Raw genomic sequence first — 16,427 nt, forward strand, 5'->3', positions numbered from 1 at the left:
TCTTTTTTATTTCCTACCTGAACCATTTGCTACTAATTTGTGGTTCCACCTAACAGCCAATAAGTCAACATCTTCAAAGTAACATTTTGTCTTCCTGTCTCCTTTGTCTTTTGATTTTTATGGGACTTCAACTTACTGGCAGTGTGAACGACTGTCTAACCCACTTGGCATTTGCCAAAATTCTAAGAGATTACTGGTATGAAAAACTGCTGAGAAATAAGATGTGTTGTATAATAAAGTGTTACAGTAACATTACAAATTAAAATGAATTCTTGGAAAGGAAAAAATACAACCCCCACAGAAATAGATTAATAGTAAGATTTACAGTCTTGATCAACAGCCTTTACCAAACCAGTCAATCCTAAAGGAAATCAAGTCTGAATAGTCACTGGAAGGACTGATGCTGAAGCTTCAATACTTTGGCCACCTGATGTGAAGAGCTGACTTATCCGAAAAGACCCCGAGACTGGGAAAGACTGAAGGCAGGAGAAGAGGGAAGCAGAGAATGAGATGGTTAGATAGCATCACCAACTCAATGGACATGAACTTGAGCAAACTCCAGGCCACAGCAGAGGACAGGGAAGCCAGCCCATGGGGTCACAGAGTCAGACACGACTGAGCAACTGAAAAATAACAACAACCCTTCCATTAAGAGAGGGTCTGTTAAAGAAAAATTATACAGCCAAAATAAAAAACATGAAAACACACACAACTAATTCAATCAACTGAATGTGCCAAATAAACGCATCTTTTTAATCTCACATTTGTTCAACACAGATGGATAGATGAAAACAGACTAATGTTTTCAGATGCAGAAGTTTCTTAGGGCAACTTTTATTAACTGAGAATTATCAGAGTTGCTCTCTCTGGGGAGTTAGAAAAGTACCCAATTATTTGTAACAAAGAAAAGCTCAGAGAATGCTTTTAAAAAGTGTTCTACTGGAAAACTGATCCGGAAACTCACATTAGCTCCTGGTGTAATAAAGTTAAGTGGGAATCTACTCATTTAAAGAAAAATTAAAACCAGAAATCAAGAAAAGTGCCGACTATTTGGCAAATGAATCCAAAAGCTCAAATCCTGGTTTAATCCTCCAAGCTGGGCTTGCAAACATAATAAAACGTTTATACACACGAATTCTTTGTCAAAAGAGCTTAAAAACAACTCCCAGCTCTCCTGGGTTTCAGCTGACACTCTCAAAAGACAGTGGCATTTCTCTTAAAAATAAAAGTTATTTCAGATTGTTTTTCTACTAATCCATGAACTCAGTTGTCCTTTTTGCAAATTAAGTCACCACTGCCCATGTTCATCCTCTTGGATATTGAGGCAAAAGGAAAAGACTACAAGACAGAAGATGTAGGCATAGGTTGGCCAGGTAACTGTGACCAAGTCCCTTTACCGCATGGGGGACCCGCCTCCTCATGTGTAAAATGAATGGGCTCTATTTGTTAGGCTGGGGAATCTCAAACGTTTTCTTTTAAAGGCCGGAGAGTAAATATTTTTGGTTTTGTGAGCTATATGGACTATACTCAACTCTGCCATCTTCAGGTAATAACAAACAGCCTTAGGCAATAAGACAATAAGAGAGCACAGCTGTGTTCCAGTAAAACTTTAACAAAAAAAGCTGCAAGTTGTATAAGCCCTGTGGATTGCCTGTACAAGCTGTACAAGGGCTATAGGTTGCCAACCACTGTGTCCAATGATTTGGAAGGATCCCCCTAGGATGACTGTGGAGTAAAAGTCATTGGTCACAGAAAGACTAAACAATCAAGTCATCCAGGTCTGACAGTGGAGAGATGGGTAATGCTGCAGGAGCCTCCAGGTTTGGACTGACATGGAGCTCTTCCTCACATTTCCATTAACTGTCTCCTCTTCCTGTGGTTAGACCTGACCATACGCCTTGGGCTTAGCAGAAGCACCACTCCATGGGAGTGGAATGAAGCTTTCTGAGAGGCTGCTGGGGTTCAGATGATACAACCCCAAAGTTGGGGGAAGAGGCGGAAATAGCTCTCCCAAGTGGAGAAGGATGGCCCATGGGGAACAGGAGCTAAGAAGAAGGTGCACAGAGAAAACCCCTTGCTCTCCCGTGGACTACGCAAAGGCAGGGCTCCTCTCTGCAAACCTTCCAGAGATGTGAACATAGCTGCTGAGCGACCAGTTCACTGTCAGCTCAGGGTTAAGGCTAGCCAGCATCACACGGGGCATCTTCTTTTGCCTCTCTTCCCCTTCTCACCCATCCTCACCACTTTGGCCTTGAAAGTGAAAGGTGTTAGCTTAGCTGCTCAGTCGTGTCTGACTCTGTGTGATCCCATGGTCTGTCCATGGGGTTCTCTAGGCAAGAATTCTGGAGTGGGTAGCTATTCCCTTCTCCAGGGGACCTTCACAACCCAGGGATCGAACCCAGGTCTCCTGTATTGCACACAGATTCTTAACCATCTGAGCTACGAGGGAAGCCAGCATCACAGGGCATCTTCTTTTGTCTCCCTTCCCCTTCTCACCCATCCTAACCTTTAGGCTTATACCTCCTAAATAAGGTGTTAACACTTAATCCTTGTCTCAGGCTCTGCTTTCTAGAGAAACAGGGCTAAGGTGCCTCCCAAAAGATCCTCGTTCTTTAGAAATGAAAGACAACAGAGCAGTGTAAGTATCAGATTTAGAGTATACGGAAATAAGAAGTCAAATACTGACATACACTAAACAAAACTCATATTGGCCTTCATTGTGTGCAGTGTGCTAAGTCACTTCAGTTGTGTCCAGCTCTTTGTGACCCCTTGGACCACAGCCCACCAGGTTTCTCTGTCCATGGGATTTTCCTGGTAAGGATGCTAGAGTGGGTTATCATGCCTTCCTCCAAGGGATCTTCCCGACTCAGGGATTGAACCTGCGTCTCCTGCACTGCAGTCAGATTCTTTACTGCTGAGCCACTGGGGAAGCCCTTGGCCTTCATTACTGGCTGGAAATACCCCTTCAAAATCCAAATGGTAAAATATATCCCACACAATATCTAAAAAGTCAGCATCTCTGCAAAAAGAAGACCTGAATACCTAGGACTGTAGCACTGTGAAGTGATTAAACATGCATATCTGGCCTTCCAATTATACACAGAACAAAACAATTTTGTGCTATATTTCTTGAAATGCAACTATCTGTTATACAAATAAGAGGTCTCCCTTCACACTAGTTTAGATTCTTGAACAGGCTAGTTATTAACAAGTCAAAATCCAGAAATTAAACACAACCCTCATTTTTAGCAACTGAGTCAACTCTGGGTGGAATGGAGCACTTTCCAGAACAGCAGAGCATGAACAGCTTCCTGATACCAGAACCCCCAGGGTTCCTGGGCCTGAGCACAGGACCACCCAGCTTGACAAAATGCTTTTGGGAGCCATAAACTGTGAGAAGATGAGGGGAGATGGGGACTTCCCTAAGTCTCATGCTCTGATGGTCTTGCTGAGTTTGGTGGTGTTTTAGTCACTAAGTTGTGTCCGACTCTTGCAACCCCATGGACTGTAGCCTGCCAGGCTCCTCTGTCCATGGGACTTCCCAGGGAACACTGAAATGGGCTGCCATGCCTTCCTCTAGGGGATCTTTCTAACCCAGGTATCAACCTGGGTTTCCTGCATTGCAGGCAGATTCTTTACCAAATGAGCCACCAGGGAAACCCAAGTTTAAGCTGAGTTTGTTTATATGAAAACAAGAGCATTAACTTACCCATCAAAAGTTAGCCATCTGGCCCAACACCATTTATTAAATAGTTTGTGCTTTCTCTAGGGATTTAAAATATCCCTCCACCATGAATCTGATCTATATTTCAGTCTGTCTTGACAATCTTTTCTCCTTTGCCTTTCATGACATTGCCTTTTCAAGGATACCTCCCATCTCTAACAATTCTTTCCAAGCCCCCTCTGTCCCTCCCTCAAGCATGGTTCTTCCGGGCTCTCTTTCTTCTGGAGGCTTGCCCTAGGAGGGAACTCCTGATTTCAGTTCTTTGCGGATTCTGGGCTTCACCCATGATTGTGCAGGTTGGTTCCAGAAAAACAAGGTCAGGCCAAGGGGCAATTAGGGGTGAAATCCATCCTGCTCTCTGCCCGCCATGCTGTGAACCCACAAGACTCCCCAGAGTCGCATCTTTAGCCCAGATGACCTCTGAGTCATGACCCATCCATCCAACATGCACTGGCCATCTCTCCCTGAATGTTCCCTGGGAACTGCATGCTCAACAGGGCTTCATCTTCTTTCTCCCAAGGCCATTCCTCCCTTGAATCCCCTGTTCTCACCACATGGCTCCAGCACATAAGGCAGAAAAGGAACCTGTGAGTTCTACCTTCCAGGACCTGCCATATCCCTCCTGACATATCCCACCTCCTCTTCTCCAGCCACAGCTGCTGCCGTGGAGCTGACCTCATTACTTCTCATCGAGTCTGCCAGGCCTCTGCTCGCCATCCTCTGACCCCTCACTCTGCAGCACAAGCAAGCCTTCTACAACATTCCGAGATGTCAAGCCAGCGCTCTGAATCCTTCCATCGCTTGCCATGCCCACAGGGCAAAGTCCCAACTCCTCCTCACCCAGAGGAGGTCTTTAGTGAATCAGACTCTCAAGTCCCTCTCTCTCTGCTCCAACACATCAGCCTTCCCCCGGGTGACACCACAGCTAGGAACACCTAAGTCAAGTAGCGTTGTCCTTTCAAAGACTGGTCTGATGCCCAGATAAAGCTGGTGGCCCCCTTCAATTAGCCCCCAGATTTCCACGCTAACACCCGCAACATTATTGGTTTCCGGTTTCTCTGCCTTCATCAGACCTTCCATCTTTGAAGGCAAAGACGGCCTCTGCTCTGATTTTGCAACCCCATAGCCCAGCATAGCACAGCAGCCGGCCCTGGGACAATTCCCAGGCAGAAAAATCCTAAATGGATTTGAAAATAAGCAGATTAGCCAGAGCAAGGCAATACAAATGTAAATTGGGCTTTAAACTCCTTACATTTGTATGTGGTGTAAAAACAGGGACAGCATGTCTATTGTACCCCAGCACCCCCTGGGAAAGAAGTGATTAGGGATTACAGGGACTAGGAGAGCTTGGAGCAAAGGAAGACAGACAGGAAGAAGAGGGAAATGGCTCGTGGCGGCTGAGCACAGGGGCTCTGCTTCCCTGGCAGTGGTGCCTGGCTCTGGCCTGAGTAACATGCCGGCAGAGATCCAAGAGTTGGGGCAGAAAGGTGGGTGCAGCCCGTTTGGTGGTGAGGAGACACAAATGCCTCCAGGAGTCAGGGGGTCAGATGAACGTAGGTGTGAGAAGACCGAGAGGCTGCTTTCAGTACCTTCCTGCAGAAAAGGGGGTCAGATTCAAAACTTTACCAAGCAGTCCAAAAGCCAGACAAAACAGGACTGAGGTCCCAGAGAGAATTAGAAAGACATCTGGTCTTCCCAGTCCCTTAAAACTAAAGAGTACAACTTTTAACATGACCCTGAGGGTCTGCACGATCCCTCCAAACATGGCTAATGTTGTCATCATGCTTCCCATCTCGGCTGAAGGGTACCTCCTCCTCCAGGAAGCTTCCCCTGACTTCCCAGGGTCTCTAAGGGACATGCTCTCAAAACACCATGGACTTCTCTCCTTCACAACCCTTCTCACAATTGTAATTAAATTTCGATTCATTTAAAATCTGCTTCTGGGAATTCCCTGGCAGTCCAGGGAACTCGGGGCTTTCACTGCCAGGGCCCAGGTTCAAGCCCCCAGTCAGGGAATTAAGATCCTGCAAGTTGCACAGCCAAAAAATAAAAATAAATTAAATAAAATCTGTTACTACTATAAGAAGATTAGCATTTTGAGAGTCAAGGCTGTTTTTTATTCTTATATCCCAGCATCCAACACTCTGCTTGGAACATATGTGAGGCCCAAAACATGCTTGTTGCATGAACAATTCAATCAACCACACAAATGAAAATGAATTAAACAATGAATGAATAAAACTTGCATGTATATTGCAGGAGGTTTTTCAGCATCCCTGGCCTCTACTCACTGGATGCCAGGACATTCCCCAGTTGGAACAATCAAAATTCTTTCCAGACTTGCTCTCTGGGGAACAAAATTGTCCCTATTGAAAGCCCCTGTTTTCCTGAATTGTTGAGTAGATTAAATAAAATTACTTACGGCTAATTTAACACATTTTGACATGTAATAGGTACATAATAAATGTAATTATTGGATTACTGTGAGCATTTGGGAGAGAATGGGGAGGGGTGAGCAGGGCAGGTCCTACTGGGAATGACAGAGAGCCCAGAGAGGTGTCACCTGCCAGTTTGGCCTGTGGACCAATACATGTTATGTCATCATACAGCTTGGGAACTCCTTAGCCAAGATCAGTGTTTATATTTTTAAATGGTTGAAAAAAGGAGCCTATTTCATGACGTGCAAGCTATTGAAAATTCACATTTCAGGGTCTAAGTCAAGTTTTATCAGAACACAGCTGCCCCTATGGGTTTACCATCATCTATGGCTGCTTTCTGGAGAAGGCAATGGCACTCCACTCCAATACTCTGCCTGGAAAGTCCATGGATGGAGGAGCCTGGTAGGCTGCAGTCCGTGGGGTCGCTAAGAGTTGGACATGACTGAGCGACTTCACCTTCACTTTTCTCTTTCATGCATCGAAGAAGGAAATGGCAACCCACTCCAGTGTTCTTGCCTGGAGAATCCCAGGGACAGCGGAGCCTGGTGGGCTGCCATCTATGGGGTCGCACAGAGTCAGACACGACTAAAGCGACTTAGCAGCATGGCTGCTTTCACATGACAATGGTGGAGTCGAGTAGCTGTGACATTGACCCCATGGGCCTCAGAGCCTAAAATATCTACCACCTGGACTATCAGAGAAAAAGAGTTTGACCCCTGGTCTAGCATCTCTTGTGATCACTATCTTCCAGGACCCAGTGGCATGACATCTGGGCTTCAGAAAAAAGCTGTCTGCCCTGCCTGGTAAAATGCGACCTAACTATCCCCCTAATAAAGAGAGGGCTAGTTGAATGAAGGAGAGCGTATATCAGCAGTGGACTGTTTGTTACGGTTGTTTTTAAAAATGAGTTGAGATTTTGAGAAAGCTACTTCTACCCCTCTGCTCCTTTGCAACAGGAGCTAATTCAGGACAAGGATGGAGCCAAATTCTTGATGATCTCAGGGTCATATGGCTCAATTTCTGTATTTTACAGATGGGGAACTGCACATAAACACACTCTCCTCCGAAACTTCAAAGTCTGATAATCTGATAACAGTACAAAGCGGCTCACATGTTTCTTTTGAGGAAGACTCTTTCTGATTAGAATGGTCAGAAGGAGTTCCACTTCCTTTTTTCTAGAAACCCCGGTTAAGTCTTCAACTAGAACACCCCCTTGAGCGGAAGGCCGAGTTGCCAGGAGATGTAAACAAACCAACCACCCCAAGTGGCAGTTTTCAGCTGCTTTCTCTGTTGCTCCCTTAAAACAGCAGCTGGCTCTTCTCTCACCAGGTCCCGACTGCAGGTTCATTAACATAAACCATATCCATGGCCCCGTCAGGTGGGAGGAGGTGGCTGTAGTCAGGCAGGCACAGATGAGGGAAGTGAGGTGTCAACAGGTGCATTCAGGTAAGATTTCACATTCTGCCTTGGCACAGATTCCCACCAAATCTCATTTTCTGGGTTTCCATCCTCTCTGCTTTCTTATAGCAACTGCCCTGGGGTTAAGAGACAGAGCTGATGGCTGGCTTTGCTCTGTCTGGTCCAAGATGACAACCTACACATCACTCTGCCCACCTTGTTATATGGCTCCTACCGCTTCTCCTTCTATGACCCTTCTTGCAGGTCACTCTACGGCAATGAGCTGGGATCCTGGAGTCATTCTGAAGGCTCAGGATGCCCACAATTACTGGGACAAAGAGAAGTGATCTTGACTCAACTTGGAAATGCATGTGGACCTCTCTTGCTGGTTAGAATAAACCCATAAGTAGCCCCAGCCTTTCCCAAAGAACATCCTAAGAAACACCAGCAAGTGAGATACTTCAGGGAAGAGAGCCATGCTGTGTTGAAATCACAGGAAAACCCCACTCTTGTAACCCGTTTGGGTATCAATCAGCACATTCCAAGCTCCCAGAAATCATGCAGTGGCTTAACCTGTTTGATTTGATTTAAACCAGCTGTGGACTACAGATCCTTACAAGATCCCAGCTTGGAAAATATGGTCCCAGACCATGAGGTTGGGTTCCACAAAGATGCCAGGTTACAAAGATGACCCCAACCTTGAAGGACAGGCTTCCCCACCCTGGTTCAACCTCCTGCCACCCAGGCCTGGGGGAAGGAAAGATATCCTGGCAGCCTCTGAGGGAGAGTTCGAAGGAAAGCTCTAAAGCCCAGGAGGTGGAGGAGAGAGGTGCCCCTCCAGACGGACAGGACCCCGGGGGCTGCTGTAAGACGCTGCCCGGAGCAGGACTCACCATTGGTGGCCGTGTTGACATAGTAGCGCCGGCCCTGAGGGGACAAGTAGCTTTGCCAGCCCGGTGGAAGGACAACAGTCTGGCTTTCCTCTCCCGGCGGAGGGGGGACCATTCCAGGCTTCTGTGGAGGAGGAAAGAGAAGGTCACACACGTGTGGCATTTTTGCAGCTGTCTCTCAACCGGGAAGTGAGAGGCAGATGAAGTCTCCCTAGAATGGCTCGACGCTGGTTGGGGTTGGGGGTGGTGTGGTGGCCTACAGGCCTCCCTGGGGGAGGTAACAGGCTACAGGTGTGATTATGGAGGTTGCCTGAGCAATGACGGGTGAAAAGCACTTAGATTTTCAGAACCACCACAGAAGGGACAGCTCCCCCCATAGGATGGGGGGTGGAGATGTGCTCAATGAACATGGCTGGGGTTTCTCTCCTGGGCCCCTAGGAAACCACTCACAGGGATGCTGCACCTGCCTGAGGGGGTGGGGGGTGGGGGGTCACTGGAATCTGAAACTCTCCGGGACCACCAAATAGTTGGTTTTTTTCTAGTCAAATGTCTAAATGGCAAAGAGAACTGGGAAGCTGAGGTGAAACTGGCTTCTTCCTTTCCACAGTATGCACTGATGTGTGGTTTAATTCTTTTAACTAAGCGTGACAGTACTTTTCTTTAAAAATAAATAAATAAGGTCAGAGAAAAAGTACACAACAGAAAAACAAGATAAAGACACAAAGGCTAAACAGAGGTGATTTGTAGTGGTGGGATTATGAGGAATTTTTTATTCTTTTCTTTTTGCTTATCTCTCGCATCTAAATTTTTGTTAATACACACACACAACAAAAAAGTTGTGACCTAAATAAAGAACATTGAAAAATAAGAAAAGAGGGCTCAAGTTAGCCTCTCAGACAATTGCTATTCCTTGTGAAGAAAGTAAGTTGACTAAAATCAGAATTCCAGCCACACGAGGAGAGGTGTGGTGAATTTCTCAGCAAAGCTGGATCCTGTTCAGAAATATTAAAACTCATCAGCTTTTAAGTGCCCTCAGAATCCTCCAGCCATACCAGAAGAGGCAGGTTCTGGTCACTGATGACCACTGTTTGGGAAAATAAGAGATTGAAATTGAGCAGTAGAGACACTCATTTCCCAGACTGCTCTCAGCTTCTCTGAAGCTGCAAAGTCTCATGCTTCTGCTTCCTGCGGTGCCCTGCACACCCTCAGCGGGATGGGATCAATTGTAGTTGCTCTTGGGACTTGGGGTAAACACAGCCTCCCTGTGTCCCTCCGTGGAGTGGTGGTGTATGTTTCATTACAAATGTTCACAGTTTAATTAAAAGCCTTCCCCTATGCCCTAATGGCTTCCGACTCCCACACCTGTTAACTCACAGCACCTCTGACTCTGCAGAAGACTGGCTTCTAGAAGAACTTCCCAGGGCTAGACAGCAGCCAGGAGGCCTCCTCCTCAGCAGAAAATGTCCACTGAGCCCAAGCACACAGCTTTGCATGTTTACCTGGGTGTCCAGACACTGCTTCAGCCCCTCCCAGATTGGAAAGTGGTAAAAACACATGCAAACCCTATGATGAGTATTGTGTTTTGTGTATAAAATATCCCTCCTGCAGGAGATGGGCATGTTGGCTGAGTGGAGGTGGGAGTAAAACAGAGGAGGGTCAGAGGGTTGGCTGAGGAGAGAAACGTTCTTTTGTGGGGGGGCCACACCACGCAGCATGCGGGATCTTAGTTCCCTGACCAGGGATTGAACCCACCCCCGCTGCATTGAAAGCACGGAGTCTTGAAAACCAGACCACAAGGGAAGTCCCAAGAGAGAAACCTTCTAGAACCAGGTTGCTTCTGCTTGACCCAAAGTAACTTATAGAATCCATGAAGAAAGGCCGGATTGAAGCTTGTCTAAATAACCTGGTAAAATAATGAGAGATTTTTAAGAGGTATCAGAAATGGATGTCATCAGAAATACATTGCAGAGGAGAGACAGACCCAGAAGCACAGTGAAAACCAGTCCTCTGGTCTCTGGCTCACCATCCTGACTCAGCCTCTTAGCAGCCACGTGACCTGGGGAAATGACTCAACCAGCTGTCTGTTGCCACATCTGTGAAAAGGAGGGTGGCGATATTAGCCCGGTTGTGGAAGACACCGTGGAAATTAATAACACACTAGCCACCAAGGACAGTACCTGTCACCTGCTGTGTTCAATAAATGGGGGTTCCCAGAGGAAAGGGGAGCCATTCAAGGCTGAGCAAGACCAAGCTTCACAGAGCCTCTGCCTCCTACGATGTGAAGTTCAGGGGCACGTACCTGGCCTCTGCCCCACCGTCACCGCAGATGGAATGTCACCATTCACAGTCACTTCCCTGAAGTTTTTATTTCTAGGACTGCTCAACTTAAAAGGCAAACACAGACCTGCAGGGGAGGCTGGCGGGTTAAGACACTGACTCTCACACTCTGGTGAGACGACCTCTCCTGCGCTGGGCTGGTGGGGTGAGTGAACTGGACCTTCGTGCCTCTGGGTCCCACCTGTGAAACAGCATCAGTGATGCCTGTCCTGTCTCCACAGCTGCGTGGTGCTGTTCTCTTTAGAAGGACTAGTGAACTCGCCTAACTCTGTAGGGTCAGAAGAAGCCCGAGTTTCCATCTGAAGACACTGATGACCAAGGAGGGGCCATGACCGCTCTGAGGTTGCCCCCATCCAGGAGATGCAGGGCCCTCTGGAAGGTACCTGGAGAGGTCTCCTGGATGCTGAGCCCAGAAGGTAGGGGTGCTGAAAGAGGGGATGGGGGCACCTGGGCCAACATGGCAAAGATGGTCTCCACCTCCCCTCTAACATGGCCACGGGGCCCCGCTCCGCACGCCATCTGGCTGTGTTCTGCTTCCACCTCCCACCCACAAGGCAGGCACAGTTCCCTTGTTGTCTCCCTTCTTCCAGAGAGAAGTCCCTCCTGTTAGCTGGTTTAAAGTAAGTCAGGAATCAAAGATGTGCGGACAACTGGGTATATCAAGAGAACTGAAAACAGCGCTCAAACACAGACTTGTATACACATTCACAGCAGCAGCATCTACAATCGACGACTGGTAGAAACAACCCAAGTATCTGTCAACTGATGAACAGACCAACAAATTCCCCTCTGTTCATGGGATTCTCCAGGCAAGAATATTGGAGTGGGTTGCCATTCCCTTCTCCAGGGGATCTTACTGACCCAGGGACTGAACCTGGGTCTCCTGCACCGCAGGCAGATTCTTTACCATCTGAGCCACCAGGGAAGCCCATGTGTATCCATAAAAAGGAAGATTTGGTCATCCAAAGGAATAAAGTATTGATATACATGACAACACAGACGAACCTTGAAATGATGCCATGTGAAATAAGCTAGCCACAAAAGGCCACATACTGTATGATCCTATTTAAATGAAACATCCAGAATAGAAAAATCCTTAGAGATAGAAAACAGATGACTGGTTGCCAGGGGGTTGCGGGGAGGGGAAAACAGGTACAGGGACTCCTTTTTGGGCATGATGAGAATGTTCTGGAATAGATAGTGGTGATGGTTGCACAAATCTGAGAATGTGTATGTGTCACTGATGATAACTTTTATGTTAGGTGTATTTTTTTCTTTTAATTGGAGTATACTTGCATTGCAGTGTTGTGTTAGTTTCTGCTGTACACCGAAGTGAATCAGCTGTATGTATACATACATCTCCTCCCTCTGGGCCATCCCAAGCCCACCCCTCTAGGTCATCACAGAGCACCCAGCTGAGCTCCCTGTGCTTTATTCAGGTGGCGCTAGTGGTAAAGAACCCGCCCGCCAATGCAAGAGACACAGGTTTGATCCCTCGGTGGGGAAGATCCCCAGGAGGAGGGCATGGCAACCCACCCCAGTATTCTTGCCTGGAGAACTCCATGGACAGAGGAGCCTGGTGGGCTATGGACCACAGGGTTGCAGAGAGTTGAACGCACGCACACAGGTACAGGTGTATTTTAACACACACGCACACACACAGAGTTGGCCTTGCCACCTGCAGGCCGTCATTTAAGTGGCCCAAACCACCATTATCTTCTTGTGGTTGCAGAGGGCCAGGCCTCCTGGGAAAGCTTCCCCAGAGCAATCAAGAGGATTCAGCATGAGGAACTACCCAGTAATTAAGGTCTCTGCCAAACCTATACTTCTAATTAGTTTCCTTCCAACTTAAATCCTTCCCTTCCCTTCCCTAGTCCTGTGGCTTCTCCCCTTCCATTTCAGCAGCTCTTTCCCATGGGAATAGGAACTAGAAGCAGGGGTGAAGGGTGAGGTTGGGGGCCACACCTACAATGAAGATGATCAGAAGAAGTGGGAATCAGGGGAGATGAGACCAGTTTCCTCCAACTCAGAAATTCTTAACCTCATGCACAGCACAGCTTTGTGGGAATCAGGAAATACCGCCTCTTCTCCAGATGGGCTGGCCCCGAGTGCAAGGCTGGGTTTGGCCTCCCTTGACCTCACCTCCTCCCAACCTGGGCCCCCTTGTTCAGTATAGAACCTGCTCAACGGTATATGACAGCCCATCCTCTGAGAATCTAAAGCAAATTCTGGCTCTTCTGCCCCCCACCCTTCAAATGAAGACACGTGTCTACCTACTCACTCATCCTATTTCCTATGGAACATGCAGAGGTTCCAGACGACTTCAGAAGCCCAGTCTAGAAGGTCCTCAAGAAACATCTGGGCTCGGACCCCACCAGCAATCACCTATAATGACTTCCACTGCTTGCACCAAGGACTGAGCCAGGTGCCTCACACACTCATCTTCAATCATCACCACAAGCCTGCTGCAGAGATGCCATTTTCTTCCCCCATTTTAAAAGGAGGAATCCGAGACTCAGAGAGTTTAATATCTCACCCAAAGCTGCACAGCTAATTAACTGGTGAAACCAAACTTTACAGTATCAGCTTTATTCGAGAGATTTCCATCCAGTAACTCAGATCCTGGCTACCCTCAGCCCATCTCTCCCCAGCTGTCTGTGATCAGCTTCGAATCTTCGCCTGGACCACCTGACATTCCAGATCCCACCCGAGGAGGACGGCACCCCAGCCTGATCCTCCTGCCTGTCTCACGGTCTCCAAACGAACATATGCCTCCCCAGGAGATGTGCAGAAATATCACCACCCACGTGCAAGCAGTCACGTTCCCCGTCTGTGGGCTGACTTCCTTGTCTCCTTACTTAGAACAACACAACAGAAGAAAATTTTCCTCTTAGTAATGGCTACTGATTCCCCCTTGGGGTGGGACGGGGAGAGGGGTAGAAGAGCAGGTGAACAAAGGGAAGTCACCCAGAGATTAAAAACAAATCCCCGCTACAGCAGTGTTTCTCAAAGTGTGGTCCCTAAGACACCCCATCCATCACCTGGGATGTGGGTTAAAGTACAGATGCTGGAGTCCTGACTTCAAATCAACCTTGAGCCTGGGAAGCTACCTTTTAACATGTTATCCTTAAGTCTCATGCTCAGTGAACTCAGAAGAGAGGGTCTGCAGCTTTCCTGAGAGGGAGTGATGGAGAGAAACGATCACTTCTTAAATCAAAACTGGGAACAGAAAATTAACAATTTATAAAAAGACAGTGTTTGGCTTCCTGGCTATGTATGAAAGAAAAGACTCCTAGCCCCTAGCCCAGACCCTTCAGAGAGACTATTTTAAGAGAGACCCAGTCTCCCTCTGCAGCCTCCAGGCAGTACAAACCCCAACACTCAGCTCCCGGTGGCCTCAAGTTCAACCCGGGACTCTTCGCCCTTCAGGAGACTTGCAGGAGCATCTTGCTCTTACCTTCCACAGATGTGAGCAGATGGTCCTCCCTGGTGGTAACGGGTGGTCGTCAGACACTCGATTTTGTAGTCGGATCAGACAGGTTTAAGGTCCCCCCATTCCACGTCTTATCACACCCCAAACCCAGAAGCAATAGAAGAGCTAAAGAAAGGCATATCCAGGAGCCCCCACCCCCCTACACCCAGATCTATATATAACAGTGCTGAAGTTGTCAGCCTAACGAGCCACTTTCTGGCAGTCCTGTTGCCATGGCAATGACTGCTAATGAGCCCAGAGCTGTGATTGGCACTGCCTGAAGGCTTCTCCACAAAGAACTCTGCAGCAAGTTCTCCTTTCTCAACCACACGGCCAGCTGGGACACCTGGGGGCAGCCGAGACATGGCCAGGGGTGCCTGGGAGCCATAGGTCCCGGGAACCACTTTGTTACAGGTGCGCCCAGAGCAGTCCTGAACCCAACGGCCCAGAGCGGCCTCTACTGTCACTCAACATGGGCCAACCAATTAGAGACAGGGCTGCAAAGGAGCCACCAAGAGGACCAAGACCTGGTCGGGCCAGAGACTGGAGACTCAAGTCCAGCCCACGCCTTCTGCTGACATGTGTTCAGGGTGGAGAGAGCCCCACACAAAGCTGGGAACGGCTACCCAAGGAAAGAGCATCTTTGGCTACGGGTTAAGAAACCAGGCATGAAGTGGGGCCCCGCCTTCTACACTGCTGCCGCCAGCCCACAGGCTGTGTCTACGAGAATTCTTGGCACCTTGCCTCTATCTCACAGGTGAAAGTATTGCTCTCTCTGGTTCTGGCAGCCTTTCTGTCCATGGAGAGCAACTCACAGACACTAACTGGGGAGGAAAGGGGGACCCATGACAACAGCACAGGGCATTCTGGGAAGTGTAGTCCTCACAGTACTTTTATAGGCTGGTGGGAAGAGGATGGATGTTGACAGCATGTTCATGGTCTTCGAGTGGATCTTCTAGGGGTTAGAGATTTGGAGACCTGGCCAGAGTGAAGGGGAGGAGGAGGAAGAGGCAGAAGAGGTGGTGGAGGAGGCGGCGGCAGAGGGGAAACAGGTGGAAGCAGAAGAGAGGCCACACAAGAAAGAAACATTCAGGAAGGCAAGGCCACGTCCATCTTGTTCTTACCTTTACTCTAAGCTCAGTATTCAGAATATTGGATGGATGGATGGACAGATAAATGAACGGAAACTGGGAACTGTAACAGAAACTAGGCTTCAAACAGATTTGAGAGGCTTTCTCACTAAACAAGTAGAGAACAGCAGTCCAAGCAATGTATGTGCCAGTGGTAAAGAATCCGCCTGCCAATGCAGGAGATGCAAGAGATCTGGGTTCGAATCCCGAGTTGGGAAGATCCTCTAGAGAAAGGAATGCCAACCCACTCCAGAGGAGCCTGGCAGGCTATAGTCAGCGGGGTCACAAAGATTGGGACATGACTGAGCATGCACATGCATGTGTGCACGCACGCACGCACACACACACACACCCATGAACACATCCCAGCTCTTCATGGATCTGACTGAACAGACTGTTCAAGTACAGGGAGGTGGGGAGACCAGATAATACAGTGTTTTTTCAAGTGTAGGAAATAAACTGAGGAACAACATCCGGAAGCCTCAGGAGCAGCACAAATTTCTACTCATGAGCTCATCTGATCTCCAGAAGAAAAATTCCAGGAAACCATTGAGTGACCACAAAAGAAGGCAGGAATGTACAGCATTTATGCTACAAAAGTCATAAGGAGAGAACAAACTAATGAAGAAAAGGCAAATTTGTTTAAAAATGTGATATAAAAAAGGGACAGAATGTGCTCAAAACTGTACGGAAAATTAAAAGATAGTGACAGAAGGAACAGCCACACTGGTTGCAACAGAATATAAAATCAGTATTGCAAAAAGGAAAAAAAAAAAAAAGAATCAGTTATGGACAAAACAAACTGAAGATTTTTTTTTTCCTCCCGGAATGCAAAAGGAAATGGGAAAACATGAAAACGGAATCAACAGAAGAGCAGGCCAAGGTGCTAGGTATTCCCGAGGAAGAAGCTAGAACAAAAGCCAAAACAGAAAAGAAACTATAAACAAAGATTTCTGGGGTTGGGGGAAAACTTTCCTCAGCTCAAAGAAGACACACAAGAAGGTCCTGTACTGCTCCAGGCAAAATAGGATTTCAAAG

General features: G+C 47.7%; 1 protein-coding gene across 7 annotated transcripts in view; it reads right to left on the bottom strand.

Moving 5' to 3' along the window:
* GAS7 (growth arrest specific 7) overlaps positions 1-16,427 on the bottom strand; it is a 209,993-nt gene that overhangs the window by 73,754 nt on the left and 119,812 nt on the right. For 6 of the 7 annotated variants that reach the window (XM_005220391.5, XM_005220394.5, XM_005220392.5 and 3 more), the window contains 1 exon segment: positions 8,454-8,574. In XM_005220391.5, the coding sequence (XP_005220448.1) occupies positions 8,454-8,574 (121 nt within the window). 7 annotated transcript variants of the gene reach the window in all.

Source organism: Bos taurus, chromosome 19 (assembly GCF_002263795.3).
Source record: "Bos taurus isolate L1 Dominette 01449 registration number 42190680 breed Hereford chromosome 19, ARS-UCD2.0, whole genome shotgun sequence".
NCBI lineage: Eukaryota > Metazoa > Chordata > Mammalia > Artiodactyla > Bovidae > Bos > Bos taurus.